Below are 25,972 nucleotides of genomic sequence, written 5' to 3'. Positions count from 1 at the left end.
CGACATCCGAGGCGATTTTTCCCCGAAAACGCCGATTTTGGTGAACGCGGAACCCGCGGGGCGCGTTGGGCTTGTCCCGTACCGAGACCACGCCCCTTTTACCATATATGCAAATACCCCACGAGGCCACGCCCTCTCCAACACGCGAGGTTTAGACCACGCCCATTGGCACTGTAAACCACGCCCCATTCCACGCCAGGCCACGCCCACCGCCACATTAGCGCTCAAACCACGCCCACACACCAAGATTAGCATACAGGCCACGCCCCCAGGCAACGCCCCGCGGCAGAGCCCGCCCCTCGCCGCGCGCCGCCGGGCCGGCAGGGGGCGCTGCGGCGGGGCCGCCCCTCAGCGCCGTGAGGCGGCGCCGGGCCGGGCCTGCGGAGCTCCGCCGGGCCCGGGAGGCTCCGCCGGACGCGCTCCGCTCTGGCCGCGCTCCGCCCGCCCCTTCCGCCGCTCCGCGCCGCTCCTCCGAGCTCAGCCCGGCCCCGCCGCGGCCTCTCCGCCCGCTCAGCCCGCTGGTTCCGCGGCCGCTCCGTGTCCGGCCTCGCCTCCTCCTCCTCCTCCTCCGGTTCCCTCCGCGGCCTTCGTGGCGCAGCAGCCGGGACGGGGGTGGCCTTTTCCCCCGGCGGAGGTTTTCTTTTTTTTTGGGGGGTGATTTCGGGGCGTTTTTCCGCCTTTCCCCGCCGCAGCCGCCGGTGCCCGGGATGAGCCGCCCGCGGCGGCCGCAGGGCCGCGCTCGCCGAGCGGAGCCGCGCGGGATGGGGTCGCTGCTGCAGGTACCGCTCCCGGTCCTTCCCTGTGGGGGAACGGCCGCGGTTCCCCTTCCCCGGCCTTCCCCGGCCTTCCCCGGCCTTCCACCGCCTTCCCCCGCCTTCCCCGGCCTTCCCCGGCCTCCCCCGGCCGTGATTTCCCAACCCTTCCTCCCCCCCTGCTCCCTCCCGGGGCCGTCCGGTGCCTCCGGGAGATGTGGAATTGCCCCAAATCCCCTCTGAATTCCCACGGATTGCGTAAAATTCGGCTTGGCGGGGGTCACTCGTCTCCTCGGGAATGCTGTCCCTTGAAAACTTCGCTTGGAGTTGGTGGGAAGTTGAATAATGAGAAATAATTACGTGTAATCCTTCCCTTTTTATTCTCTCAGCTTCCCTGGAACTCGGGAGGGAATAACTGGGTGGAAAAGGGGATTTTCCAGCTGTTTTCTTCCCAGTGCTGGAAGAGTTTTTGAGGTTTTGGAGTCATTCCTGGTGTGGATACCGTGGATCTGCTGAAAACAATCCCTTGGATCCCTTTCTTCCTTGGAATTCTGAACGGGATTTCAGGGCTCTGCTCCTGGAATTCCTCCTGGAATTCCTGGATGATCCCTGCTCCTGAAATTCTGGGTGATTTCTGCTCCCGAATTCCTGGGCGATCCCTGCTCCGGATTTCCCAGATAATTTATGATCCCACAGTTCAGGGTCCATCCTTGGATCAGCCCAGGAGCTGCCCTTGGGATCCAGGTGGGAATGTAGATACCTGCTTCTTTTTTTCCCTGCTTTTTTTGTCCCTGCCTTTTCCCAGTTTATTTCCCAACCTTTGGGAAAAGCAAAAACTTGGAAAACCTCAAAAAGTGGGAATTTTTGTACGGAGTGTGATCCACGGGAGGAGGGAATTCCAGGATTGTGGGATTGCTCCAGGCTTTGGAATCCTGTGGCATTTCTGGGAAGAGGGAAAAGCTTTGGATGCGTGTTTTTGGGATGAGCCAAACACCTTGGGAAGGGAGGGAATCCCTGGAATTTTTGGGTTGGAGCCATGTAGGGATTTGGGATTGGGATAGAAGAGGAAAGTCTGGGATATGTGGAAAAACTGGGATGGGAAGTGTGGGGAAGAGTGGAATCCTGAATTTCCACCCCCATTTTTTTGGGTTTGTTGAGAAATGGGAGCATCAGGGATTTTTTCCAGTTCTCATGGGGTTTTTGGGGTCTAAGAGCCACAAAAATCTCAGGAATGTGGGATTTGGAGTGCTGGGAATGACAGAACTCAGCCAAACTCTCAGACTTTGGTCAGGATTTGGGCATCTGGGATTTCTTGGAGAAGAAGTGGGGGGAAAAAAAAAAAGAGGAAAAGAAGAGGGAAAAAAAAAAAGGAGAAGTGGTATCTGGGAGGTGACCTAGGTTTGACTCACTTGGAATATTTAGGGAGAATTCCTGAGAGTTTTTTCCCTCCTTTCTTTGTGAGTTGGAAAAATGAAGGGATAGAGCAAACCCTTAAATTAACAAGGAAAAATCTGAAATTAACAGGGAAAAATCCTTGAATTAACAGGGAAGAAAACTCATGTCCATCTTCCCTTCAGGTGTATCCTGGGTTTCTCCCCTTGAATCCCATCCCTAATCCCAGTTTTTCCCCGTTTTTCCCCATCACTGATTCCCGCAGCCCCTCCACTGGTCCTCCTCTTGAATTCCTTCCCAAATCCGCTCCCTAATCCAAATTTTCCCGTTTTTCCAGCTCTGAGCCGCGCCGCCCCTCCTCCAGCATGGGCGACTCTCCGGTTGGGAAGAGCCCCCCGGAGCCGGGGAATTCCCAAGGGAGCGGCGGGAGCGGCTCTTCCCTGAGCGTCATCTCGGAGGGCGTGGGCGAGCTGGCCCTCATCGACGCCGAGGTGGCCAAGAAGGCCTGTGAGGAGGTCCTGGAGAAGGTCAAGCAGCTCCACGGCGTTCCCGACGCCGTTCCCAACGGGGAGAGCTGCCCCATCCGCTGCCTGGACGACCCGCCCGGCTCGCGGATCCAGGAGGAAGAGGAGGAGAGCTCCGGCGCGGCGAGGACGGCGCGGAAGCGGCAGAACCAGGCCAAGCAGTCGTGGCTGCTGCGCCTCTTCGAGTCCAAGCTCTTCGACATCTCCATGGCCATCTCCTACCTGTACAACTCCAAGGAGCCCGGCGTGCAGGCCTACATCGGGAACCGCCTCTTCTGCTTCCGCGACGACGAGGTGGATTTCTACCTGCCGCAGCTGCTCAACATGTACATCCACATGGACGAGGACGTGGGCGATGCCATCAAGCCCTACATCGTGCACCGCTGCCGCCAGAGCATCGACTTCTCGCTGCGCTGCGCGCTGCTGCTGGGCGCCTACTCCTCGGACATGCACATCTCCACGCAGCGGCACTCCCGCGGCACCAAGCTGCGCCGCCTGATCCTCTCGGACGAGCTGAAGCCGGCGGGCAGGAGGAGGGAGCTGGCGGGCGCCGACACGGGGCTCTCGCCCTCCAAGCGGACTCACCAGAGGTCCAAGTCGGACGCCACAGTGTCCATCAGCCTCAGCAGCAACCTGAAGCGCACGGCCAGCAACCCCAAGGTGGAGAGCGAGGAGGAGGTAAAGCTGGGCTGTTCCCGAGGGAATTCTGCCTGTGGGAATTGTGGGGCTGGGATCGAGCTCCAAGGCTCAGCCCCGTGTGGAGAGCGAGGAGGAGGTAAAGCTGGGCTGTTCCCGGGGGAATTCTGTGGGAATTGTGGGGCTGGGATCGAGCTCCAAGGCTCAGCAGCAACCCCAAGGTGGAGAGCGAGGAGGAGGTAAAGCTGGGCTGTTCTTGGGGGAATTCTGTGGGAATTGTGGGGCTGGGATCGAGCTCAGCCAGCAACCCCAAGGTGGAGAGTGAGGAGGAGGTAAAGCTGGGCTGTTCCCCATGGGAATTCTGTGGGAATTGTGGGGCTGGGATCAGGCTCCAAGGCTCAGCAGCAACCCCAAGGTGGAGAGCGAGGAGGAGGTAAAGCTGGGGTGTTCCTGAAGGAATTCTGTGGGAATTGTGGGGCTGGGATCGGGCTCCAAGGCTCAGCCCCCGATGGAGAGCGAGGAGGAGGTAAAGCCTGGATGTTCCCGAGGGAATTCTGTCTGGTTGTGCTCCAAGGATTGGTGTGTTGGGAAAATCCCATGGTTGTTCCTTGGGATTCATCCCAGAGCTCCTCTGGGATTGGGGTTGTGCTCCAAGGATGTGATCATTCCTTGGGATTCATCCCAGAGCTCCTCTGGGATTGGGGTTGTGCTCCAAGGCTCACCCTGGCATCAGCTGGGAATTCCAAGCAGGAAAGAGGCCCCGAGCTGGTGCTGGAAGCAGATTTTGGGAGCTGCACTTCCCAAATCCGGGAAAAACAAATCCTCCAGAGGGTGGAATCCACCCCAGGGAAACTGTGAATGCCTGGGGATGGTTTGGAATTCCCAGGAATTCCTGGGAAATGGATCAGAAATCAAAGCTTTGATTCCACTGGGAATTCCACTGGGAATCCTTGGAAGGATCCAAGGATTGTTCCAAACTCTGGGAACTGGGATAAGGATGGAAGGAAGGATTGGGATGGAATTTTCCAGGCTGGATTTGGGATCAAAACACCCTGGAAAAATCCGGGGCCGTTCCCGCCGGGATGAATTTTTAATATGGAAAAGGAGGAGGTGGAAACCGGAGCTTTTCCATAAATTATGGATGAGGAAACTCCTGGAAACGATCCTGAGAAAGCTGGGAAATCACAAAACCAGGGAGGCTCCAGCCCTGGATCCCGACTGTCCCTCAAAAATCCTGGAGTTCTTGGAAGCGCTGGGTGTTTTTCTCTCCAAATCCAGGAATTCATTGGAAAAAGTCGGGAAAATTGGTGGGAAATGATCCCCAGATTCATCAGGGAAGGGAAAATGGATCCCATTTAGGAAGAAAATAATGAATTGATGGATCCCAAGCGCTGGAATTCCGGGATATTTGGGATGGGAATCGCTTGGGATGGAGCTTTGAGGGAGATGTGAGAATGGCAGGAAAACCTGGGATAGATCAGGAATTTCTCCGTGATCAAAAGGGCCTCAAAAATTGGGATTTTGGGAATTTTTGGGATCGTTTCCATGGGATTCGTTTGATGTGCTGAAATTTGGGAGAAACTGGAATTCAGGGAAGGAACAAAACGTGGGTTTGGTGATGGAAAAGGTCAGAAATCCAAGGAATTCGGAGCTGGATCCATCCTGGTCCTTCTGGGCTGGGATGAGGAATCCCAGAGAGGAGGAAAACCGGGAAAATCCCGGGAATTCAGCGCTAGGATCTGCTCCGCTTTGATCCCATCCTGCTTGAGAATCCTGTAGAATTTTCCTTCCCGGAATTTTTCTGGCAGTTCCAAGAGGATGGGACCAAAAAATCTTGGGAATTGCTGGAAGTGAACCGGGAGCTAAACTTTGCTTTTTCTCCCCCTTTTCCCTGCTCCTTCCTCTCTTTCCTATGGAAAAAAAATCCCCCCAAAAAAACTGCCCCAAATCCCCCTTTTCCTGCTTTTCCCAGGAATTCTCCTCGAGTACGGAAAGCCTGGATAAATCCCTGGCTCCCGTAAGTTCCGATCCCATTTTCTGGAGGCTCCCTCTTCCCGCTGCAGCATTTCCTCAATTCCACCCCTCTGGAATTTCCCGGCATTCCACAAATATTCCCAAAAAAAACCCCAAAAAAATCCTGGCATCGCCACAGTGATGCTTCCTTGGAATGGGAATTCCAGGAAAATTCGTTCCAGTTGGACAAAATCCAGGAAAATTTCATTTTTCCACCAAAATCCATACGGGAATGAGGGGATTCCCGCTTTTCCTGCATATCTGTTGCAGGTGGAAGAGGAAATGCTGTTTTCCCTTGGAATTTGGCTCCCAAAATTGTCGGCCGGATGAGATTAATTTGCTTTTTTTTCCATGTTTTTTTCCCGCCAATCATTCCTTGATTCCATTCTTTTAATTCCTTCCTTTTTTCCATTAAAATTCCAATCAAATCCTGGTGTTTCTCTTGATTTTTCTCTCCCGAATGAACCCTTTCCCTGTTTTTCCATTGGTGTTTTTTTTTTTTGTTTGTTTTTTGTTTTTTTTTTTTTTGGGAATCTTTCCCTCTTTTCCCACCAGGATTCCCGGTGGGAATGTGTAGTCCATGGTTTCCTCCAGCACGGGGAGTTTGGGAAGAATTCCGTGATTTTTTTTTTTTAAGACTTTTCCGGGAATTCCTGGATTCCAACCCAGCTCTAATCCTGCTGGGAATTCCCAGGGATCATTCCCACGCCTGGATTTGGGAATTTTGTCGAGATTTGATCCCAAATTTCAGGCTCATCCTAAATCCCACTGCTTTTAGGGATGACGGGATGCTTGGGATGAGCTCCAAGCCCCAAATTCCCGTCCAAAATTCCAGGAATTCCTTGATTTCCACCCATTCTTGCTCCTCCCAGCCCAGCCAATGGCTCCTCTCTGGGATTTTTTGGGAATTCACGGAAAACAGGGATAACTCCTCCTTTCCTGTGGAATGTTCTGCTGGAGTGGGAAATCTTGGGAATGCTGGGATGAAGAATGGGATGAAGAGGAAAATTCCCTCTGGAATTTCCCTTTGGAATGGGAAGAAGTGAAGAATTCCCCTTTGGAATGGGATGAAGAAGAGGATTTTCCCTCTGGAATGGGGTGGAGAAGACATTCCCTTTGGAATGGGATGAGGAAAATTCGTCTCTGGAATGCCTCTGAAATGAAGAGGAAGATTCTCCTTTAGAATGGGATGAAGATGAATTTCCCTCTGGAATGTGATGGAATTTCCTAACCCCTGTGGCTGGAAGATCCCAGATCTCCAAATTTCCCAGCGGGCCCAGAATTCCAGAGGCTCCGAACGGATCCTGGCACCGCTGGAATATTCCTGAGCTTGGGAGAAGATCCTTAGGAAGCATTTTGGGATCCCTGGTAAATCCAGGAACTCCCCTGGATCGAGGCGGGGCTGATCCAGAGGGATCCCTGGATTGATCCCAGATTCCCAAATTCCTCGGGATATTCCGCCGGGAAAAGCATTTCCTGGTATTCCGAGGGGACAACATCTGTGGAAAACCTGGATGGCAGGAGCAGGAATGTCAGAACCACTGGAATTCCACGGGAAAAGCCGGAAAGCATCCATGGGCCATCCCGGTTTTTGCAGGAATGGGATTCAATCCATGGAGAGGGAATTTTTGGGATCCAGCTGGGATCGGGAGCCTCTGGAATATTCCTCCCGTGCCTGGAGCCAGGTGGGGCAGGGAAGCCGAGCATTATCCCGGAATTCCTGAGGGAATTTTTGGATGTGGACTACAAATCCAACGGATTCCCAGCCGGGAATGCCCATCCCAATCCTTCTTTCCCTGATTTTTCCTTATCCTTTCCTCTTGCTCTGCGATATTCCTGATTTTTCCGGCGTTTTCCGTTGCTTCCCTCGTCCCGATCCGTGCCTTTCTGCATGCGCCGTTTCCAGCATGGTCGGAGCGCTCGGTGATCCCGGAAATCAGCCCTTGGTTATTCCCGAGTTTTGGGAACGTGGAGTGGAAATCTGGGATCCACACAGGGAGGGGCTCCTGCATCCAAGGGGAAATCCCAAATTCCTGTGGGATTGTTGGGCTGGGACACCAAGGAGGGGCGGGGGAAGGATCCTCCCAAATCCCGGGAATCCCGACGACCCCAAATCCTGGGAATCCAGTGGGACTGGGAGATCCCTCTGGGAATGTTGGCTCTGGAATTCTGGGGGGAAGGAAAAGGCCCCGGGATCCTGCTCCGCTGGGGGATGGCCGGGACTCCCAGATTTCCAGGAGCTGGGAAGAGGGAAGGGTGGGAAGAGGGAGGAGCAGGAATTCGATCCCACTGGAACACCACCGGCACCGCCTCCATTTTCCTCCTTTTTCCCAGAGTTTTTATTTTTATCCAGTTCCTTTTCCAGCCTGGCGGGCTCCGGAGTGGGAAGGGCAGGGAAAGGGGAGGGCTGGGCTGCTGATCCTTTGGGATGGAACGGGAACAGGGAAGGGCAGGGATCAGGAAATTGCTCCCGCTAAAAAACCACTGGCATCGCCTCCGTTTTCCCCCCTTTCCCCAACCTTTTCCCTGGGATCCTGGCCCTTCCCTTTTCCAGCTGGCCTGGCTGGAAGAGGGAAGGGCAGGGAATGGATCCCACTGGAAAACGGCCGGCATCACCTCCGTCTTCCTCCTTTCTGCCCCAACTTTTTATTTTTCATCCCAAGCCTTCCCAAGCCTTTTGGAGCTGGGAAGAGCAGGGAGAAGTGAGGGGTGGGAAGATCCCGTGGGATGGGATGGGATCAGTGGGATGGGATGAGGTCAGTGGGATGGGATTGGGTCAGTGGGATGGGATCAGTGGGATGGGATGGGATGGGATGGGATGGGATGGGATGGGGTCAGTGGGATGGGATCAGTGGGATGGGGTCAGTGGGATGGGATGGGATGGGTTGGGATCAATGGGATGGGATCAGTGGGATGGGATGGGGTCAGTGGGATGGGATGGGGTCAGTGGGATGGGATGGAATGGGGTCAGAGGGATGGGATCAGTGGGATGGGTTGGGATAGGGTCAGTGGGATGGAGTCAGTGGGATGGGATCAGTGGGATGGGTTAGGATGGGATCAGTGGGATGGGATGAAGACCCTTCCCCGTGGGCCGGGTGCCATCCCCTCCGTTTCCTCCGTTCCCCTTTCCCGATGCCGCGGCCCCGCAGCCGGCGCGGCTGGCCCCGGAGCGCGAGTTCATCAAGTCGCTGATGGCCATCGGCCGGCGCCTGGCCACGCTGCCCACCAAGGAGCAGAAGACGCAGCGCCTGATCTCGGAGCTGTCCCTGCTCAACCACAAGCTGCCCGCGCGCGCCTGGCTGCCCACCGCCGCCTTCCCGCACCACGTGGTGCGCGTGCCCCACTCCCAGGCCGTGGTGCTCAACTCCAAGGACAAGGTGGGGCGGGAACGGGGATTGGGATTGGGGGGTGGGAACGGGGTTTGGGGTGTGGGAACGGGGTTTGGGGTATGGGAAAGGGGGTTTGGAGTATGGGAAAGGGGGATTGGGATTTGGGAAAGGGGGTTTGGGATATGGGAAAGGGGGTTTGGGATATGGGAAAGGGGGTTTGGGGTGTGGGAAAGGGGGATTGGGATTTGGGAAAGGGGGATTGGGATTTGGGAAAGGGGGTTTGGGATATGGGAAAGGGGGTTTGGAGTATGGGAAAGGGGGATTGGGATTTGGGAAAGGGGGATTGGGATTTGGGAAAGGGGGTTTGGGATATGGGAAAGGGGGTTTGGGGTATGGGAAAGGGGGTTGGGATTTGGGAAAGGGGGTTTGGGATTTGGGAAAGGGGGTTTGGGGTGTGGGAAAGGGGGTTTGGGGTATGGGAAAGGGGGTTTGGGATTTGGGAAATGGGGTTTGTGACGGGAAAGGGGATGTGGGGTGGCATGGGAATACTGGGAATGGTGGCAGAGCTGCAGGTGTCACTTCCAGCCCTGGGAATGCCGGGACAGCTGGAATTGGGCTCAAACCCCCTGAGCACCGGCAGCTTCCAGCCCCTCTGGAATCTCCAGCCTTTTCCTAAAAAACCAGGGATTTCCCCCCAAAGCCTGGCGCTGGGAATCTCCGGGGCCGTCCCTCATCCCTCCCCGTTCCCGCTCTCCCCAGGCTCCCTACCTGATCTACGTGGAAGTCCTGGAATGCGACAACTTCGACACGGCGAGCGTCCCGGCGCGCATCCCGGAGAACCGCATCCGCAGCACGCGCTCGGCCGAGAACCTTCCGGAATGCGGGATGGGCCCGGAGCAGCGCGCCGGCAGCTTCAGCACCGTCCCCAACTACGACAACGACGACGAGGCCTGGTCCGTGGATGACATCGTGGAGCTCCAGGTGGAGGTGGGAGCCGGGAATGGCCTTCTCCAGAGGGGTCCCTGGAATCCGGCGGGGTTTGTGGGGTCTGAGGGAAATTTCTGGAATTGTCTGGGGTTATATGGTGTTTTAATGGGATTTGATGGGAATTTGATGGGATTTTAATGGGAATTTGATGGGATTTTGATGGGATTTTAATGGGATTTGATAAAATTTTAATGGGATTTGATGGGCATTTGAATAGGATTTTAATGAGATTTGATAGGATTTTAATGGGCTTTTAATGGGATCTGATGGGCTTTTAAAAATGGGATTTGATGGGATTTCAATGGGATTTAACAAGGTTTTAATGGGATTCTAATGGGATTTGGTGGGATTTCCTGGAATTTTATGGGGTTTTCCCGGGATTCCCACAGCTCCCGGAGATGCACACCAACAGCTGTGACAACATCTCCCAGTTTTCTGTGGATTCCATCACCAGCCAGGAGAGCCGGGAGCCCGTCTTCATCGCCGCCGGAGACATCCGGTGAGCTTTGGGAAAACCGGGAGTTGTTCCACAAAAAAACCCCGGAATTCCGGTAATTCCCAGAGCAGAAATCCAGGAATTTTCCCTCAAAAATTCCCCAGAATTCCGACATTCCTCAAAGCAGAAATGCAGGAATTTCCCCTCAGTAAAACCCCGGAATTCCAACATTCCCCAAAGCAAAAATGCAGGAATTTTCCCTGATAAAACCCACAGAATTCCTACATTCCCCAAAAACAAAAATGCAGGAATTTTCCCTCAATAAAACCCTGGAATTCCAATATTTCCTGGAGCAAAAATGCAGAAATTTTTCATGATAAAACCCTGGAATTCTGGCGTTGCCTGAGCAGGCAAGGTTTTCCCATAGGGTTTTTCCATGGAAAAGCCGGAATGCGGGTTTTTCCCATGGGATTTTCCATGGAAAAGCTGGAATTTGGCCGTCCCGTCCCGCAGGCGGCGGCTGTCGGAGCAGCTGGCCCACACGCCCACGGCGTTCCGCAGGGACCCCGAGGATCCGTCGGCCGTGGCCCTCAAGGAGCCCTGGCAGGAGAAAGTCAGGTGGGGATGTGGAATTCCCAGGAATTCCCGGGAATTCCAGGGAAAACCTCACCCAGGAATCACCCACGGCCCTGCCCAAATCCAGGGCTTTGCTCGAATTCCCGGGATTTTCAGGCAGCTCTGAGCTCCAGAGGGTTTTGGCTCTTTTCCTGGGACGAGGCCATTGGAATTCTGAGGCCGGAGTTCCTCCTGAGAAAAGCCCTGGGATTGAGGAGTTTTGGGGTGTGCCAGCTGTGTCCTGGTGGGATTTGATGGGATTTTAATGGGACTCAGTGGGATTTTAATGGAATTTTAATGGGATTTTGATGGGATTTTAATGGGATTTTAATGGGACTTGATGGAATTTTAATGGGATTTTGATGGGATTTTAATGGGACTTGATGGAATTTTAATGGGATTTTGATGGGATTTTAATGGGATTTTGATGGGATTTTAATGGGATTTGATGGAATTTTAATGGGATTTTAATGGGACTTTGATGGAATTTTAATGGGATTTTATGGGATTTTAATGGAATTTTGTGAGATTTTAGTGGGATCGGACAGTGTAAAGACAATTCCGGGGAATTCCCAGGTCTCTTCCTGACCCGAAGGTTCTGGGTGATCCCGTTTTTCCCGGTTTTTCCCCAGGAGAATCCGGGAAGCCTCTCCCTACGGGCACCTGCCCTCCTGGCGCCTCCTCTCCGTCATCGTCAAGTGCGGCGACGACCTGCGGCAGGAGCTGCTGGCGTTCCAGGTGCTCAAACAGCTCCAGGTGCGGAATTCCCGGAAAACCCGACCCCCCCGGGGGCGTGCTGTTGGTTTGTGGGGCTTCACTGGGGTTTGGTGGTGTTTTAACGGGGTTGGGTGGCATTTCACTGGGGTTTGGTGGCAGTTTAATGGGGATTTGTGGCATTTTATGGGGTTTGGTGGCATTTTAATGGGGTTTTCTGCAATCCCACCCTGTTTCAGTCGGATTTGCTGTAATTTCACTGGGATTTCTGCAATTCCCCCCATTTAACCACGTTTCAGTCAGGTTTTGCCCAGATTTCTGCAATTCCCCCATTAACCCCTTGTTCCCCGCAGTCCATCTGGGAGCAGGAGCGCGTGCCGCTGTGGGTGCGGCCCTACAAGATCCTGGTGGTGTCGGCGGACAGCGGGATGATCGAGCCAGTGCTCAGCGCCGTCTCCCTGCACCAGATCAAGAAGCAGTCGCAGCTGGCGCTGCAGGATTATTTCCTGCAGGAGCACGGCAGCGCCAACAGCGAGAGCTTCCTGTCGGCGCAGCGCAACTTCGTCCGCAGCTGCGCCGGCTACTGCCTGGTCTGCTACCTGCTGCAGGTCAAGGACAGGTAAATCTCAGCATTTGGGGCAATTTGGGAATTTTTTTTTTTTTTTCCAATATTTTTCCTTTTTTTTTTTATTTTGGATCTTTTCTGGATTTTTCTGATTTCTCCTCAGGGCACGGTGGCAGCGCCCGAGGGCGTTTGTGCCATTCTGAGGGATTTTAGCAGGATTTAATTTTCATTGTTTGTTTTTGTTTTTTTTTTTTATGTCCATGCTGTTTCTGGGAATCTCATGGGATTCCCGCAGGATCCTGAGGGAATTCCCTGGAATTCTGCCCAGGCACAACGGGAACATCCTGCTGGATGCCGAGGGCATTCTGAGGGATTTTAGCAGGATTAATGTGAATTTTACTGGATTTTTTAAAATTCCAATGGAGTTTCTGGGAATCCCATGAGATCCTGAGGGAATTCCCTGGAATTCTGCCCAGGCACAATGGGAACATCCTGCTGGACGCCGAGGGCCACATCATCCACATCGACTTTGGCTTCATCCTGTCCAGCTCTCCCCGGAACCTCGGCTTCGAGACCTCGGCCTTCAAACTCACCTCCGAGTTCGTGGATGTGAGTGCGGCATTCCGGGGATTCCAGGGAATTCCAGGGGGGGAACCGGGGGGGGGATTCCAGGGGATTCCTGGTGTTCTCATCCTGGATTCCTGGGGGATTCCCAGAGTTCCCATCTGGGATTCCCAGGGGATTCCTGGGGGATTCTGGGGGGATTCCAGGGGTTCCCAGAGTTCCCATCCCGGGGGATTCCCGGCATTCCCAGAGCTCATCCCGGGAATTCCCGCAGGTGATGGGCGGCCTGGACGGGGACATGTTCAACTACTACAAGATGCTGATGCTGCAGGGGCTGATTGCGGCCCGCAAGCACATGGACCGCGTGGTGCAGATCGTGGAGATCATGCAGCAAGGTGGGAACCGGGAATTCCGGGAATTCCTCCCGCCCCAAACCCGCTGCTCCCCGCTCGATTCCCCCGTTCCTCCCTTTTCCGGGATCCTGAATCCCTTTTCCCCTCACCCCATCCCGAATTTCCCCTTTCCCAGGCTCGCAGCTCCCTGATCCCATTGCCCCCATTCCAAACCCAGAGTCCTGATATTGCCATCCCAGTTTTTCCTATTTTTCCAGGCTCCCAGCCGCCATTTCTCTCCCATTTCTCCAGTGTCCCAGCCACTGTTTTTCCCATTTTTCCCTTTTTTCCCTGTTTCCCAGGCTCCCAGCTGCCATTTTCCCCATTTTTCCTGTTTTTCTCCAGTCTCCCAGCCACTGTTTTTCCCATTTTTCCCATTTTTTCCCATTTTTTTCCCATTTTTTTCCCATTTTTTTTCCCATTTTTTTCCCCATTTTTTTCCCTTTTTTTTCCCTTTTTTTTCCCATTTTTTTCCCATTTCTCCAGTCTCCCAGCCACTGTTTTTCCTATTTTTTTTCCCTTTTTTTTTTCCCATTTCTCCAGTTTCCCAGCTGCCAATTTCCCATTTTTTCCCCATTCCCCCCATTTTCCCAGTCTCCAGCCGCTGTTTTTCCCATTTTTCCCGTTTTTTCCCGTTTTTCCAGGCTCCCAGCTGCCCTGCTTCCACGGCTCCTCCACCATCCGGCACCTCAAGGAGCGCTTCCACATGAACCTGACGGAGGAGCAGCTGCAGCTGTTGGTGGAGCAGATGGTGGACGGTTCCATGCGCTCCATCACCACCAAACTCTACGACGGCTTCCAGTACCTCACCAACGGCATCATGTGAAATTCCAGGAGAAGAACAAAAATCCACATGGAAAAAAATTCCCGGAAAAAAAACAAACAAAAAAATTTCCTTCCCCCCCGCCCCCCGCTGCCAGGAGGAAACGGGAGAATTCCGAAATTCCCGTTTTTGTTCCCTCCCCGGAAAGCAACCTCGGGGCTGAGGTTGGGACTCTGCTGGAGAAATGGGACAGAATTCCATGGAAAAGCCGGGAAAAGCGGCGGGAAGAGCGGGAAGGGAAATCCCGATGGGAGCGGGGCAGCTCCCCCTTCCCTCTGCTTGGAATTCCCTGGAATTTGCCCCCCAGTCCCATGGAATGTGTGGGATGGGAGGGGGGAGGTGTCTCCTGAAGGTTGGGAATCCCAAAAGCCTGAAATTCCTGGAATTCCCGGCCCGGGGGGTCCTTCCCTCTCCTGGGACACGCAGGGATGGCTGGGGGGGGATTCCAGGTGAGATTCCCAGCCGGAATTCCCAGGCGGGATTCCGAGTGAAAATTCCAGGTGGGGAATTCCCGGTGGGAGTCCCCCTGTTGTCCCTCCCCCTTTCCCAGGGAATTCCTGCCGGGAATGTCGGGCTGGAGTGTTGGACACGAGGTGGGGGTGGTTTGGGGGCCTTGTCCCGACCCCAAATCCCAAATCGGGGAGGATCCGGAGCTTCCCAGGGAAGGAAAATTTCCTGGGATTTTCCCTCCCCCTTCCCCCGGCCTGGCCTGTGGGGACACGTGGGGTGTCCCCAGTGTCCCCCCCTTGTCCCCAATGTCCCCACAATGTCCCCTCGGTGTCCCTCCTTTGTGTCCCCCCAATGTCCCCTCAGTGTCCCCGCAGTGTCCCCCTGTCCCTGTGCCCCCCCCCCCGTGTCCCCTCAATGTCCCCCCTTTTTTTTTTCTTTTTTTCTTTTTTTCCCCCCCATTTTTAGTGTAAAAAAAAAAAACAACCCAAATTTGGATGTTCAACCCCCCGGGGAGGGGGCAGGGGGCTCTGGGGACACCGTGAGGGGACAGAGGGGGGACCCCGACCCTTCCCAAGCCCCTTTTTTGGGGGGCAGGACCAAAATTTGGGGATGCAGCCGGAGCCCTCAGCCCCTCCCCCCCTCCCCATTCCCATTCCTGGGAGCTTTTCCTGGGAAAAGCAAAATCCCGGGAGGAGCCGAGGCCGGGCACAGAGGGTGAAACCACTGGAGTTTAATGGAGTCGATTCCTACAGAATAAAGAATTCCTGAGAGCCTCTCGAGCCCGCGGCTTTCCATCAGCACATTCCCGAAGTCCCCAAAATCCCAGCAGAGACATTCCCGAAATTCCGGCCCCTCCCTCCCTCCACCCCAAATCCAGCTCAAGGCACTGAAATGCTGGAAAACCGTGGGTCCAAAGCCATTTTTCCATAGTTTTTTTGGGAATTTTTTTCCTTCTAAATCTCGTAGAAACTTTAATTTCTTCTCTATATTTACACCCGGCCCGGAAGATTTTTGGGAATGGCCGATTCTACATAATTTTTCCCAGTTTTTTCCATCCATCCACCTGCAGGGAAAAGGGGAACACCTCATTCCTGCTTGGAAAAAGTCAGAAAAACCAGGAATAAAAACCCAGGGGAAAAAAAAAAAAAAAAATCAACCCCAAAGCAACTTTGCCGTCCCGAAAAACGCAAAAGAACGGGAAAAAACCCCCTGGAAAACCAAACCACATCCCGGAATGAGCACAGCAGTTGGTGGGACTGGTGGAGTTTAGTGTATGATACAGCTTTACAGGGAACGGGGAAGGTTGTCCACAGGGAATCCCAGGAATTCTTCCAGGAATTCTGGGAACAGCGGTGCCAGAGGGGCTTTTCCAGAGGATTTTTTTGGGGGGGATTGGAAGTAGGAAATGTCCTGGATCCTGAGGAGAAGGAGGAGCTGGAAAAACTCCCAGACCTCACCCTCAGCCTGGAATCTGGGAGCAGTTTTCCCACTTTTCCTTCAGGAAAAGGATCTGACGGATCCCTTCCCAATCCTGGGTTTTTTTGGGCCATTATTCCTTTGCCGAAGGAAAAATCTCTTTTCCTTCTTTTCTCTCCTTTTTTCCAGCCTTTTTCCTCCTCCTGCTCCTCGGGAATGTCCGCTGCATGTCCAAGTGTCCTTCCCGGGGACCTCCGGAATTCCAGGGCTCTGGAATCGCCTCCTTCCCACCAAAACATACCGGGAACGTTCCCAAAGGGGAAAAAATCCAGGAAAAACAAACAAACCCCGAAAAATAATAACAAAAAAAGGTGGATTTTGCTGGAAAAGCTTCCCCTGCCCCGTCCGGATCTGGGAATTCCTGGGAAACCCCAAATTCCCCCAAAATCCAACATTCCCAGGGGATTCCCGGTGGGATTTGGGATCATCCCAATCCCAATTCCCAACTTTCCCTTGGACACCGGGAAGGGCTCTGGGGGTGTTTTATGTACACAGCGCCGATTCCTGGCCTTGGAGCCGATCCCGGAATTCCAGGAATTCTGAGATTCCCAGGAAGGCTCAGTTCTCCTCAGTTCTCCAGGAATGCTGAGATTCCCAGGAAGGCTCAGTTCTCCTCGCTTCTCATCCTGGAGTTCCAGGAACACTGAGATTCCCGGGAATGCTGAGCTGTGCCGGGGGCTCTGGGATTCCCGGGAGGGCTCAGTTCTCCTCGGCTCCCTGCCGGGCGCGGATGAACGCCATCCCGTGGGTCCGGAAATGCGTCTTGAGCGTGAGCTGGGTCTCGAAGCCCCTCCCGCAGACTTTGCATTCCAGCTTCCCCTCGGCTGTGCCGGCACCGCCGCCGGAATTCCCGGAATTCCCGCCGCCGTTGCCTTGGGGAGCGCTCCCCGAGGAATCCTCGGGCTCGGCTCCCTTCTTCTTCTTGTGGGAGATGAAGCGGTGGCGGCTGAGCGAGACCTGGGAGGTGAAGCAGAGGCCGCACTCGCGGCACTGCTGGGAATTCCCGTCCGTGCGGTGCTGCGGGATGTGCGCCTGGAATTCCGCCCGGCTCCCGGCCTGGAAGCCGCACTTGCGGCAGCGGAACGGGGCGCGGGCCCGCGGGCTCTTGGCGGGCGGCGTGGTGCTGTCGGGCTCCTCGCTGCACGACTCGTCCGACGACAGCTTCCGCTTGCGGCCCGGCGCCTGGGAAGGCAAATCCGGGAATTCCGGGAAGGCTCGGGCTGGGAACCCCCGCCTGGGAATTCCCTGGGAACTGGGGCAGCTCCCAGAAGGAATTCTGGGATGAGGAATCTCCAATCCTGCCACAAACGCTGGAATTCCCAGATAATCCCACCCGGGCAGTCCTGGACCCAAAACCTCCCCGCTTGGATGAAGTTTAGAGCTGGGATTTGCGCGTTCCCAGTAAGAATTCCAGGATAAAACCCCCCCAGTCCTGCCCCAACCCCCCGAAATTCCCAGGAAAAGCGGGAACTGGGGATAATCCCACCTGGGCGGGCCCAGGGGGGCCGCGGGCGATGACGACCTCCTGGCTGCGGGCGGGGTCGGTCACCTTGATCCCGTGCCGCACCTGGATGTGCTTCTCCAGGATCAGGCGGCTGCTGAAGGTTCTCTTCCCCTCCGTGCAGTACCTGCCAGCGGAGCAGCCCCGTTTTCCGGGAATTCCACCCCCGGAATTCCCGAATTCCAGCCCCAAACAGGAGTGAGGCAAAGCCTGGAGTCCTTCCCAAATCCTTCTCATTCCCGGAATTTCAATTCCCATCCTGGGCAGAGCAGGTGGGACTTGAGCCCTGATTCCCTGGGAATTACACCCTGATTTTCTTGGGAATTAAACCCTGATTTTCCTGGGAATTAAACCCAGATTTTTCCCTGGGAATTAAACCCTGATTTTAACCTGGGAATTAAACCCTGATTTTCCCTGGGAATTAAACCCTGATTTTTACCTGGGAATTAAACCCTGATTTTAACCTGGGAATTAAACCCTGATTCCCTGGGAATTAAACCCTGATCCCCTGGGAATTAAACCCTGATTTTTCCCTGGGAATTAAACCCTGATCCCCTGGGAATTAAACCCTGATTTTTCCCTGGGAATCAAACCCTGATTTTTCCCTGGGAATTAAACCCTGATTCCCTGGGAACTCCCCCCTTCCCTCCCCAACCCCACCCCTCAGTCCTGCCCGATCCCTCCGAGCTCCCGGCCATCCCCATCCCGCCCCGTTCCCCCGGATCCCGGGAATACCGGCAGGGGTAGACGCGTTTGATGCCCTCGTGGTTGACGCGGACGTGGCGGCGCAGGCTGGGCGCGGAGCAGAAGGAGCGCTCGCACAGGTGGCACGGGAACTTCTTCACCGACTGCGGGGAAAGCCCAGCTCAGCATCCCGGGAACCCGCGTTTCCCGGGAATGCCGGCCGGGATCGCCGCGGGCCTGACCTTGCCGTGCTCCCGCTTCATGTGCGCCACGTACTCGTCGCGCTCGGGGAACCACGAGTGGCACACGCCGCAGCTCCAGCCGCTGCCCTTGGCCTTGCTCCCGGATTTCCGCGGGAAGCGGCTCCGCTTGGCCTTGCGCAGCTCGGGCGAGCTCGGCGGCTCGTCCTCCTCCGTGGAGCTCGAGGACTCCTCGGAATTCTTGGACACCGGCGTCTCCAGAGGCTCCGGCTTGGGCGTCAGCAGGGCCGGGGATTTCTTGGAAGAGTCGTCCTTGGATTTCTGGGGCTGGTGGGTGTTCTGGGAAAGGGAGATTCGGGAATTTCGGGGTGGGAAGGGACATTCCCGGCACGAGCAATCTGTGGAATAGCCTGGGATGGGGGCTGGGATTCATCCCGAAATCCCAAAGAAACCAGGACAGGGAATCCTGGAATGGCTGGGGGTGGAACGGATCCTTAAGCCCCCTGAGAGCACAGCTCCCATTTCCTCCACGCCCCACCCAACCGGGGCTGCAATGTCGGCACTTTGGACCAGAATTTTGCCTTTTTTGGCTGGAATTTCACCATTTTTGGCTGGAATTCCATCTGGGCTGGCGCCTGACCTTGAGGTGCTTGAGCACGGTGCAGTTCCGTACCCCGAGTGCTCCCCACTCCCACTTTGCCAAATTTTCGCCATTTTTGGCTGGAATTTCGGCATTCCGGCTGGGAATTCCGGCGTTCCCAGCAGGAATCCTGCCTGACCTTGAGGTGCTCCAGCATGGTGCGCTTCTGGGCGAAGAGCAGCGGGCACTGCGGGCAGCGGAAGACGCTGACGCGCTGCGGCAGCAGGTGCTGGTCGAAATGCGACGACAGCAGCGGCTTGTGCGTGAACACCGTGTCACACATGGCGCACTTGTAAATCATCCTGGGGCAAAACCGGGGAAAAACGGGGAAAAACGGGGAAAAACGGGAAGGGGGGAGGCGGGAGAGCAAGGGGAAAAGGAAATGGGGAAGGAGGGGAAAAACAGAAAAAAGGGAGGGGGAAAAGGAGGGAAGGAAAGAGGAAAAATAGGGAAAAGGGGGTGGAAAAAGGAAGGTGGGAGCTGAGCTCATCCCAGCACGGAGGAGGTTCTGCTCAGCATGGAACATTCCCAGTTCTCCCAGTCCTGGAGTCCTGGGATTGCTCAGGCAGGAAAAGCCCTCTGGGATCACCACATCCCTCATTCCCAAGTGCCACATTCCCAAATTTTCCAGCCAATCCTACCACCAACTCCATTCCCATAGCAGAACATTCCCAGACCTCCCATCCCAATCTCTTATTCTCAATTCTCCCATGCCAACCTCTGATTCCCAGATCTCCCATCCCAACCTTTTATTCCCAGCTCTCCCATCTCCATTCCCGACTCTCCCATCCCCATTCCCAGCTCTCCCATCCCCATTCCCAGCTCCCCATCCCCATTCCCGGCTCTCCCATCCCCATTCCCAGCTCTCCCACCCCCATTCCCAGCTCTCCCACCCCCATTCCCAGCTCTCCCACCCCCATTCCCAGCTCTCCATCCCCATTCCCAGCTCTCCCATCCCCATTCCCAGCTCTCCCATCCCCATTCCCAGCTCTCCCACCCCCATTCCCAGCTCTCCATCCCCATTCCCAGCTCTCCCACCCCCATTCCCGGCTCTCCCAGCCCGTTCCCGGCTCACTTGGAGGGCTGGCTGCCGAAGCCGGGGTGCTGGGTGTAGACGTGTGCGTGGGCGCTGGGCGCTGACTTGAAGGCCATGGGGCAGATGGGGCACTTGTGGAACACCTCGCAGTGCGAGCTCTGGATGTGCGACTTGATGGAATTGACGCCGCCGAACACCACCGAGCAGCTGGGGCACCTGGGGAATTCCAAGGGAAACCGGGATCCAGGGCGGGGCCGGGAATTCCCAACGGGGACCGGGACCCAGAGCAGGTCTGGGAATTCCCAACGGAAACCGGGATCCACAGCGGATCTGGGAATTCCCAATGGGGACCAGGATCCAGAGCGGATCTGGGAATTCCCAACAGAAACTGTGATCCAGAGTGGATCCAGGAATTCCCAATGGGCACCGCGACCCAGAGTGGATCTGGGAATTCTCAATGGAAACTGGGATCCACAGCGGCTCTGGGAATTCCAGCTGGGGAGCAGGATCCAGAGCAGTTCTGGGAAAATTCCACCTGGAACTGGGATCCCACACCAGCTTTCCCAGGATTCCCGGGATTCCTGCCTCCCTACCTGCATCCCACCCTGAGGAGCCCTGGCGGCGGCGCTCCCAAGTTTTCCAGCAGGAAATTCCCGCCGCGCCGCGTGGGCGAGCTCCATTCCCGGACGCCCCAGCTCCCCCCCTGGAATTCCCGGAATTCCCGGTGTTCCCGGGCCGCACCTGTAGCCCACCCTGCGGGAGAAGTGCAGGCAGGACTCCTTGAGGTGCCCCTCGAAGTTGGCCAGCAGGAAGTTGCCGCCGCACTCGGGGCAGACGTGGGGCGGGCGGCTGCGGTGCATGCGCTGGTGCGCGCCGAAGCTGCAGCGGTTGGGCAGGATCATGGGGCACGCCGAGCACACCTGCAAGGCCAGAGTCACTGCGGGCCCCAGCCCGGGGCGGCTCCGGGGGGATTCCAGCCGGGAACGGGCTGAAATGGGGCTGAAACGGGTCTGGGGCCATGGGAATTCCAGCCGGGAATGGGACTGAAACGGGTCCTGGGCCATCGGAATTCCATCTGGGAATGGGCTGAAACGGGTCTGGGGCCGGGGGAATTCCAGCTGGGATTGGGATCCCAAAGGGTCCCGGGAAAACTCCAACTGGAACCAGGACCCCAAGGAATTCTGGGAGAATTCCACAGGGATCGGGATTGACAGGAGGGGCGGCACGGATCCATGGATCCAAGGCTGGATGTTCCCACCGCTCTCCCACCATCTCCCAGTCCCTCCCAGCCTTTCCCAGTGCCCTCCCAGTCCGTCCCAGCCCATCCCAGTCCCTTCCCAGCCCATCCCAGTCCCTCCCAGTGCCCTCCCAGTCCATCCCAGTCCCTCCCAGCCCATCCCAGTGCCCCCCTAGTGTCCTCCCAGTCCCTCCCAGTCCGTCCCCACTCTCACCGTGCTGCTGCTGCTGGTGGCCACGGCGACCTGCTGGAAGTGCGCCGCCAGCCCGGCCTTGTCCTTGCACTGCTCCTTGCACTCCAGGCACCTGAAGCAGCTGTAGCTGCTCTGCTCGGCGCCCAGCGGCAGCACCGGCGGCTCCTGCGCCGCGCCGCCGCCGTCCTGCGCCGCCTTGGCGGGCGGCAGCGCCAGCGAGGCCAGCGGGGTGACGTCGGGCTGGCCGATCATCTGCTCCAGCGCCACGGGCCGCATCACCAGGTGCGAGCACTGCATCACCAGCCCCTTGTCCTTGTGCTCGCGGGCGTGCAGCAGCAGGCTGCACTTGTTGAAGAACACCAGGCGCTTGGTGCAGTGGTTGCAGGTGACCTCGATGCGCATGCTGCGCCGGTCGTAGTGCCGCGCCAGGCTCTTCTCCAGCGCGAAGGCGTCGCCGCACTCCAGGCAGCGGTAGCCGGCGGGCGGCAGCGCCAGGCTGGACTCGGCCGGCGGGCTCAGGTTGGGCTTGTAGGTGGGCAGCAGGTTCTTGCTGTTGAGGATCTTGTTGAAGGCCTCCACCAGGCTGGACTGGCTGCGCGAGATGACGGTGCCGGCCACGCCGGGCGCCGCTTTGGGCGCCGCCGCGCCGCCGTTGGCCTTGGCGCCGCCGTTGCTCCGGCCGTCCCCCTTGGGGAGCGGCTGCGGCACCAGGCTGAGGATGTTTTTAGCCACGGATTTCCCGGATTTCCCCGGCAGGACCACGGATTTCTGCTGGGCCACGCTGGCGGCGATGAGCATGGCGCTGCTGGCGCTCTGGATGGCGGCCACGGGCAGCACCGTGCCCTTCAGCTTGGTGCCGTTGCCCAGCTGCACGCTGACGATCTTGGGCCCCTCCGCGCTCTTCGGAGGGCTGCAGAGCTCCGACCGCTCCCGCGCCGCCTCTGCTGCGCTGCCGGCCGGGCACTCCGAGGGCTCCTGGGAATTCTGCCCGCCGGGGGCTTTGGCAGAGGGCGGCTCCGAGTCCGAGGACACCCTGGTGACCGTCCTGGTGATGCTGCCGCAGGAAGTTTTGATGGTCTTGATGCGCACTTTGAGCGGCCGCGAGGAGCTGGAGGACGGCGAGTTGGTGTTTTCCTCCTCCTCCTCCTCCTCCTCATCCTCCTCCCCGCTGGAAACGCTCGGAGGGCTCCCCACGGATTTCCCCAGCATCTCCCGCTCTTCCTTCAGGGAGAGCCGCCTGGGGGAAGGCGGGATGGGGATTCCCGGGGAGGAGAAGGGCTCCCGAGGGCTCCCGGGCGAGCGTTTGAGCTCGGTTGCGCTGCCGGCATCCAGCGCTGCCGGCTCCGCCGCCGGCCAGGCCGCCACGGGAGAGCCCTCGGCCGAGTAGCGGACGGTGACGGACTTGAGGTGATCCAGCACCAGCCCCTTGGGGCTGCAGCCCCTGGCCGGAGCCTCCTCCGAGTCCAACTCCTCCTTCTTGACGCAGGCCGTGGGGTGCGATCCGTCGCCGGGCGCTGCCGCCCGGAAGGGCGCCGGGAACGCCGGCTCGGCGTGCCGCAGCTCCAGGCTCTCCGCGCCCTGCCCCAGCGGCTCCTTGCAGTCCAGGGACGGGGTGGGGGACGCCGCCAGCGAGGGCACGGCCAGCGACTTCTCCTTGGCTTTGCACTCCCGCGCCCTGTCGATCAGGTTGGCGCCGTCCTCTCCGGGGTCGGGGCTGAAATGGGAGAACAGATCCAGCGCCTTGGGTTTCTTCTCCTTGGCCCAGCACTCGCCGTTGGCAGCGGCCTCGGCGGCGCCGGGCTCGCGCGGCGCGTCGGGGGCGCCGAAGCCGTTCTGCAGCAGGCGCGGCGCGGCGCCGTGCCCGTCCTTGGCGCGCGGCTCGGGGCCCTCGGGCTGCTCGGGGCACACGGTGTTCTTGACGATGACGCTGACGGCCGAGATGTCGGCGTGCGGCAGCACGTGCTCCGGCGCCGCCGCCGCGCCCGCCTCGCCCGGCAGCTGCTTGCCGTGCGCCTCGGGCTCCTCGTGGTGCGAGTGGATGGCCTCGTTGGCGTCGATGTCCGGGATGTCGAAGGCGGCCAACAGGTCGTCGAAGTCTGGGGTTTTCATGTCCCCCATGGCTGGGAACGGGGAAAGGGGCTCAGGGAATTCAGGATTTCCCAGTGGGAATTCCCGGGTTTCCATCCCGACAAACCCCGGGTAATCCTGATGTTCCTTTGGGGTTTCCCAGCGGGAATTCCCGGCTTTCCATCCCGACAAACCCCAGGGAATCCTCATGTTCCTTTGGGGTTTCCATCCTGACAAACCCCAGGGAATCCTGATGTTCCTTTGGGGTTTCCCAGTGGGAATTCCCGGGTTTCCATCCCGACAAACCCCGGGGAATCCTGATGTTCCACAGCCTTTTCCATTCCCACTCCCCATCCACTCCAAACGCTCCTCTCCATGCCAAAAATCCCCTTCCCATCCCAAAAATCCCCTTCCCACCCCAGCCCTGCTGTTTGTCCATCCCCTAAATTCCTGGAACTGCCGGGAAAGCCGCAGGATCCGAGCCCACCCCAGCAATTCCGGCCCCATCCCAGCTCAATCCCGGCCCTGTTCCCGACCTGGAGCCGGGCCCAGGATCTGCCACATCCCAGGCACAACAATTCCCTGTTAACCCCTGGAATCCCAGCACTTCCAGCAGCCCCGGGAGCTCCAAGGATTTTTTGTTTCTTTAGGGAAAAAATTCCTTTCATGAGGAGGGGTTTTGATCCCACGGTTTTCTAGCTTGGAAACTGGGAAAAAGGGGAAAGAGTCGTGGATCCAACCTCAATTCCAGCCCCAAACTGCCTCTGGATTTGAGGTGGGAAATCAGGGATCCAACCTCAATTCCAGCCCCAAACTGCCTCTGGATTTGAGGTGGGAAATCAGGGATCCAACCTCAATTCCAGCCCCAAACTGCCTCTGGATTTGAGGCTCCTGGGAAACCCCGAGCAGGTGGGATTCCATTCATTTTCCCTCTGGAATGTGCCTGGGGATGGGAGAGGCCTTTTCCTTCCCAAATCCCCCTTTTCCTGCCCTTTCATCCCCTGGAAAGCCTCCCCAGGCAGGGAATGAATCCTTTGGAAAAGCTGGGAATTGTCTTCCAGGGGGGAAATCGCGCTCTTTGTCCTTTCCCATTCACATCCAAATCCTCAGAACGTCCGGGATGGATCCCGGATTTCCCCACCCCGACTCCCGGATCCCAATCCCGGCTTCTTTTTGGGGATAAACCCAGCCAGGCCTGGAAAATCCGGGAGGAGCTGTTTGGGATCAGGAGCCGGGTTTGGAAAATCCTGCCCGGCTCAGTTCGCCAGGGAAAAGGAGGCGGGGAAAGCAGCACAGCCACAAACAGGGAGGGATTATCCCAAAATTCCACCTGTGGCAAATTCCAAACCGACCCCAAATCCCTGATCCCAAATCCCCGATCATCCCCAAACCCCCGTCCCGCTCCCGCCCCCATCCCCGCAGCCGCCTCGTCCCCAGGGACCCGTGCGGGATTAAATTCCCGGGATTTGGAGGGAATTAATTCCCGGCCATCTGCCGGCCCCGCAGCCCGGCCCCGATCCCGAGGGATCCCGAAAATCCCGAAGGGAAAAGGAACAGCTCCAGCCCCGCCAGGAGGGCTCGGCATTCCCGATTTTCTCGGCATTCCCGATTTTCCCAGGATTCCCACAAGGGCTGGGGGGGTCCGGGCAGGGATTCCGTGGGATTTCGGGGTTTTCCCAAATATCCAGGATCCCAAAGCCCCTATCCCAATCTCAAGCTTCCAATCCCAAATTCCCCATCCCGGTCCCAAATTCCCCATCCCAAACTGCCCATTCCCACCCCAAACTCCCCCCCACCGATCCCAAATTCCCCAAAATTCCAGGATGGAGGGGATGGCCGTGACCCCTCCCAATCCCAGCATTTGGGATGGGGAAGGACTGACTGTGACCCCCCAAAATTTCAGGATGCGGGGGGAGATGATCCCGATCCCCACAAATCCCGGGTTTTTCTGGTGGGAAGACGTGACCATGACCCCTCCAAATCCCGGGATTTGGGATGGGAGGGGGTGGTCGTGACTCCCAAATCCCGGCGTTTTTCTGTCGCAAGGAGTGACCGTGGCCCTCCAAAATTCCAGGGATGGGGGGATGACGGTGACCCCCCAAATCCCAGGGTTTGTGATGGGAGGGGGTGGCCGTGAGCCCCCAAATCCCGGGATGTACCGAGGGGGTACGAGACCCTGACCCCCCCAGATCGCGGCGTTCGGGGCCCCCTCAGGCCGCGCTTCCCGCCCGGGCCTCGCCCCCCCCCAGGCCCTGACCCCCTCAGGCCGCTCGGGCCCCGCTACCTGCGGCAGGCGCGGGGGGCGTTCCCGCGGCCGGCTCCGGCTCCCGGTCCCGATTCCCGATCCCAATTCCCGGTCCCAATTCCCGATCCCAATCCCGGTTCCCGGTCCGGTCCCGCTCGGGCCCCTCAGCGCCGCCGCTTCCCCTCCGCCACTTCCTGCTTGGCCCCCCCCGCCCCGCCAGCCGCTCGCGCCGCGCGCCCCCGCCCCCAACGCGCGTTCCCATTGGCCGCGCGGCCCGTCACTCATTCAAACCCACATTCCGATTGGTTCGCTCCGCTGTCGCTCAATGCTGAACGCGGCCGTCCGCACTCCCGATTGGCTGAGCGGGACCCGCCCTACGCCGGGCGTGTGGATTGGGAAGCGCGGGTGTCATTCAACCCGCAAAGCCCCGCCCACCGCGAGGTTCTAGCTTCCTATTGATTGTCAGCGCTGGCGCATCTCGCTGCCGATTGGTTAAAAGCG

The 25,972-nt window shown here is 57.5% G+C and overlaps 3 protein-coding genes across 6 annotated transcripts; 2 read left to right on the top strand and 1 right to left on the bottom strand.

The window, feature by feature from the left end:
- Positions 1-326: 326 nt before the first annotated feature.
- PI4KB (phosphatidylinositol 4-kinase beta) lies at positions 327-14,971 on the top strand. 4 transcript variants are annotated; one of them, XM_030291437.4, is made up of 12 exons: positions 327-779; positions 2,482-3,346; positions 5,277-5,321; positions 8,467-8,694; positions 9,406-9,633; positions 10,023-10,132; positions 10,583-10,687; positions 11,317-11,440; positions 11,752-12,017; positions 12,440-12,572; positions 12,802-12,922; positions 13,564-14,971. In XM_030291437.4, the coding sequence occupies exons 2-12, from the start codon at positions 2,510-2,512 to the stop codon at positions 13,743-13,745; spliced, it is 2,379 nt and encodes a 792-aa protein (XP_030147297.1). In that variant the 5' UTR covers positions 327-779; positions 2,482-2,509; the 3' UTR covers positions 13,746-14,971. The 4 variants fall into 4 exon arrangements, with proteins under 4 accessions (XP_030147297.1, XP_030147298.1, XP_030147301.3 ...); XM_030291438.4 differs by lacking the exon at positions 5,277-5,321 and having other exon boundaries at positions 328-779; XM_030291441.4 differs by lacking the exons at positions 327-779; positions 2,482-3,346; positions 5,277-5,321 and adding an exon at positions 3,391-3,737.
- LOC140680536 (uncharacterized) lies at positions 5,778-8,057 on the top strand. The gene is made up of 3 exons (XM_072918324.1): positions 5,778-5,804; positions 6,696-7,002; positions 7,224-8,057. The coding sequence occupies exons 1-3, from the start codon at positions 5,778-5,780 to the stop codon at positions 8,021-8,023; spliced, it is 1,134 nt and encodes a 377-aa protein (XP_072774425.1). The 3' UTR covers positions 8,024-8,057.
- ZNF687 (zinc finger protein 687) lies at positions 14,908-25,666 on the bottom strand. Its single transcript, XM_030291436.4, has 9 exons — positions 25,511-25,666; positions 21,181-23,279; positions 20,471-20,649; positions 19,769-19,945; positions 18,833-18,995; positions 18,096-18,392; positions 17,905-18,017; positions 17,155-17,296; positions 14,908-16,850 (listed from the first exon to the last, which is right to left on the bottom strand). The coding sequence occupies exons 2-9, from the start codon at positions 23,275-23,277 to the stop codon at positions 16,368-16,370; spliced, it is 3,651 nt and encodes a 1,216-aa protein (XP_030147296.4). The 5' UTR covers positions 23,278-23,279; positions 25,511-25,666; the 3' UTR covers positions 14,908-16,367.
- Positions 25,667-25,972: the final 306 nt, after the last annotated feature.

This window comes from Taeniopygia guttata, chromosome 25 (genome assembly GCF_048771995.1).
Source record: "Taeniopygia guttata chromosome 25, bTaeGut7.mat, whole genome shotgun sequence".
Lineage (NCBI taxonomy): Eukaryota > Metazoa > Chordata > Aves > Passeriformes > Estrildidae > Taeniopygia > Taeniopygia guttata.
This window is presented reverse-complemented; position numbering and strand designations above follow the sequence as displayed.

Coding starts and splice junctions, on each gene's coding strand:
- PI4KB (XM_030291437.4), top strand. CDS start 2,510: ATGGGCGACTCTCCGGTTGGGAAGAGCCCCCCGGAGCCGGGGAATTCC. Junction 11,441..11,751: donor AGGTGCTCAAACAGCTCCAG/GTGCGGAATTCC, acceptor TGTTCCCCGCAG/TCCATCTGGGAGCAGGAGCG. Junction 12,018..12,439: donor CTGCTGCAGGTCAAGGACAG/GTAAATCTCAGC, acceptor AATTCTGCCCAG/GCACAATGGGAACATCCTGC.
- LOC140680536 (XM_072918324.1), top strand. CDS start 5,778: ATGAACCCTTTCCCTGTTTTTCCATTG. Junction 5,805..6,695: donor CTTTCCCTGTTTTTCCATTG/GTGTTTTTTTTT, acceptor TGGTAAATCCAG/GAACTCCCCTGGATCGAGGC. Junction 7,003..7,223: donor CCTCCCGTGCCTGGAGCCAG/GTGGGGCAGGGA, acceptor CGCCGTTTCCAG/CATGGTCGGAGCGCTCGGTG.
- ZNF687 (XM_030291436.4), bottom strand. CDS start 23,277: ATGGGGGACATGAAAACCCCAGACTTCGACGACCTGTTGGCCGCCTTC. Junction 19,946..20,470: donor TCCCGCAGGGTGGGCTACAG/GTGCGGCCCGGG, acceptor GGAATTCCCCAG/GTGCCCCAGCTGCTCGGTGG. Junction 18,996..19,768: donor TTCGGCAGCCAGCCCTCCAA/GTGAGCCGGGAA, acceptor GTTTTGCCCCAG/GATGATTTACAAGTGCGCCA.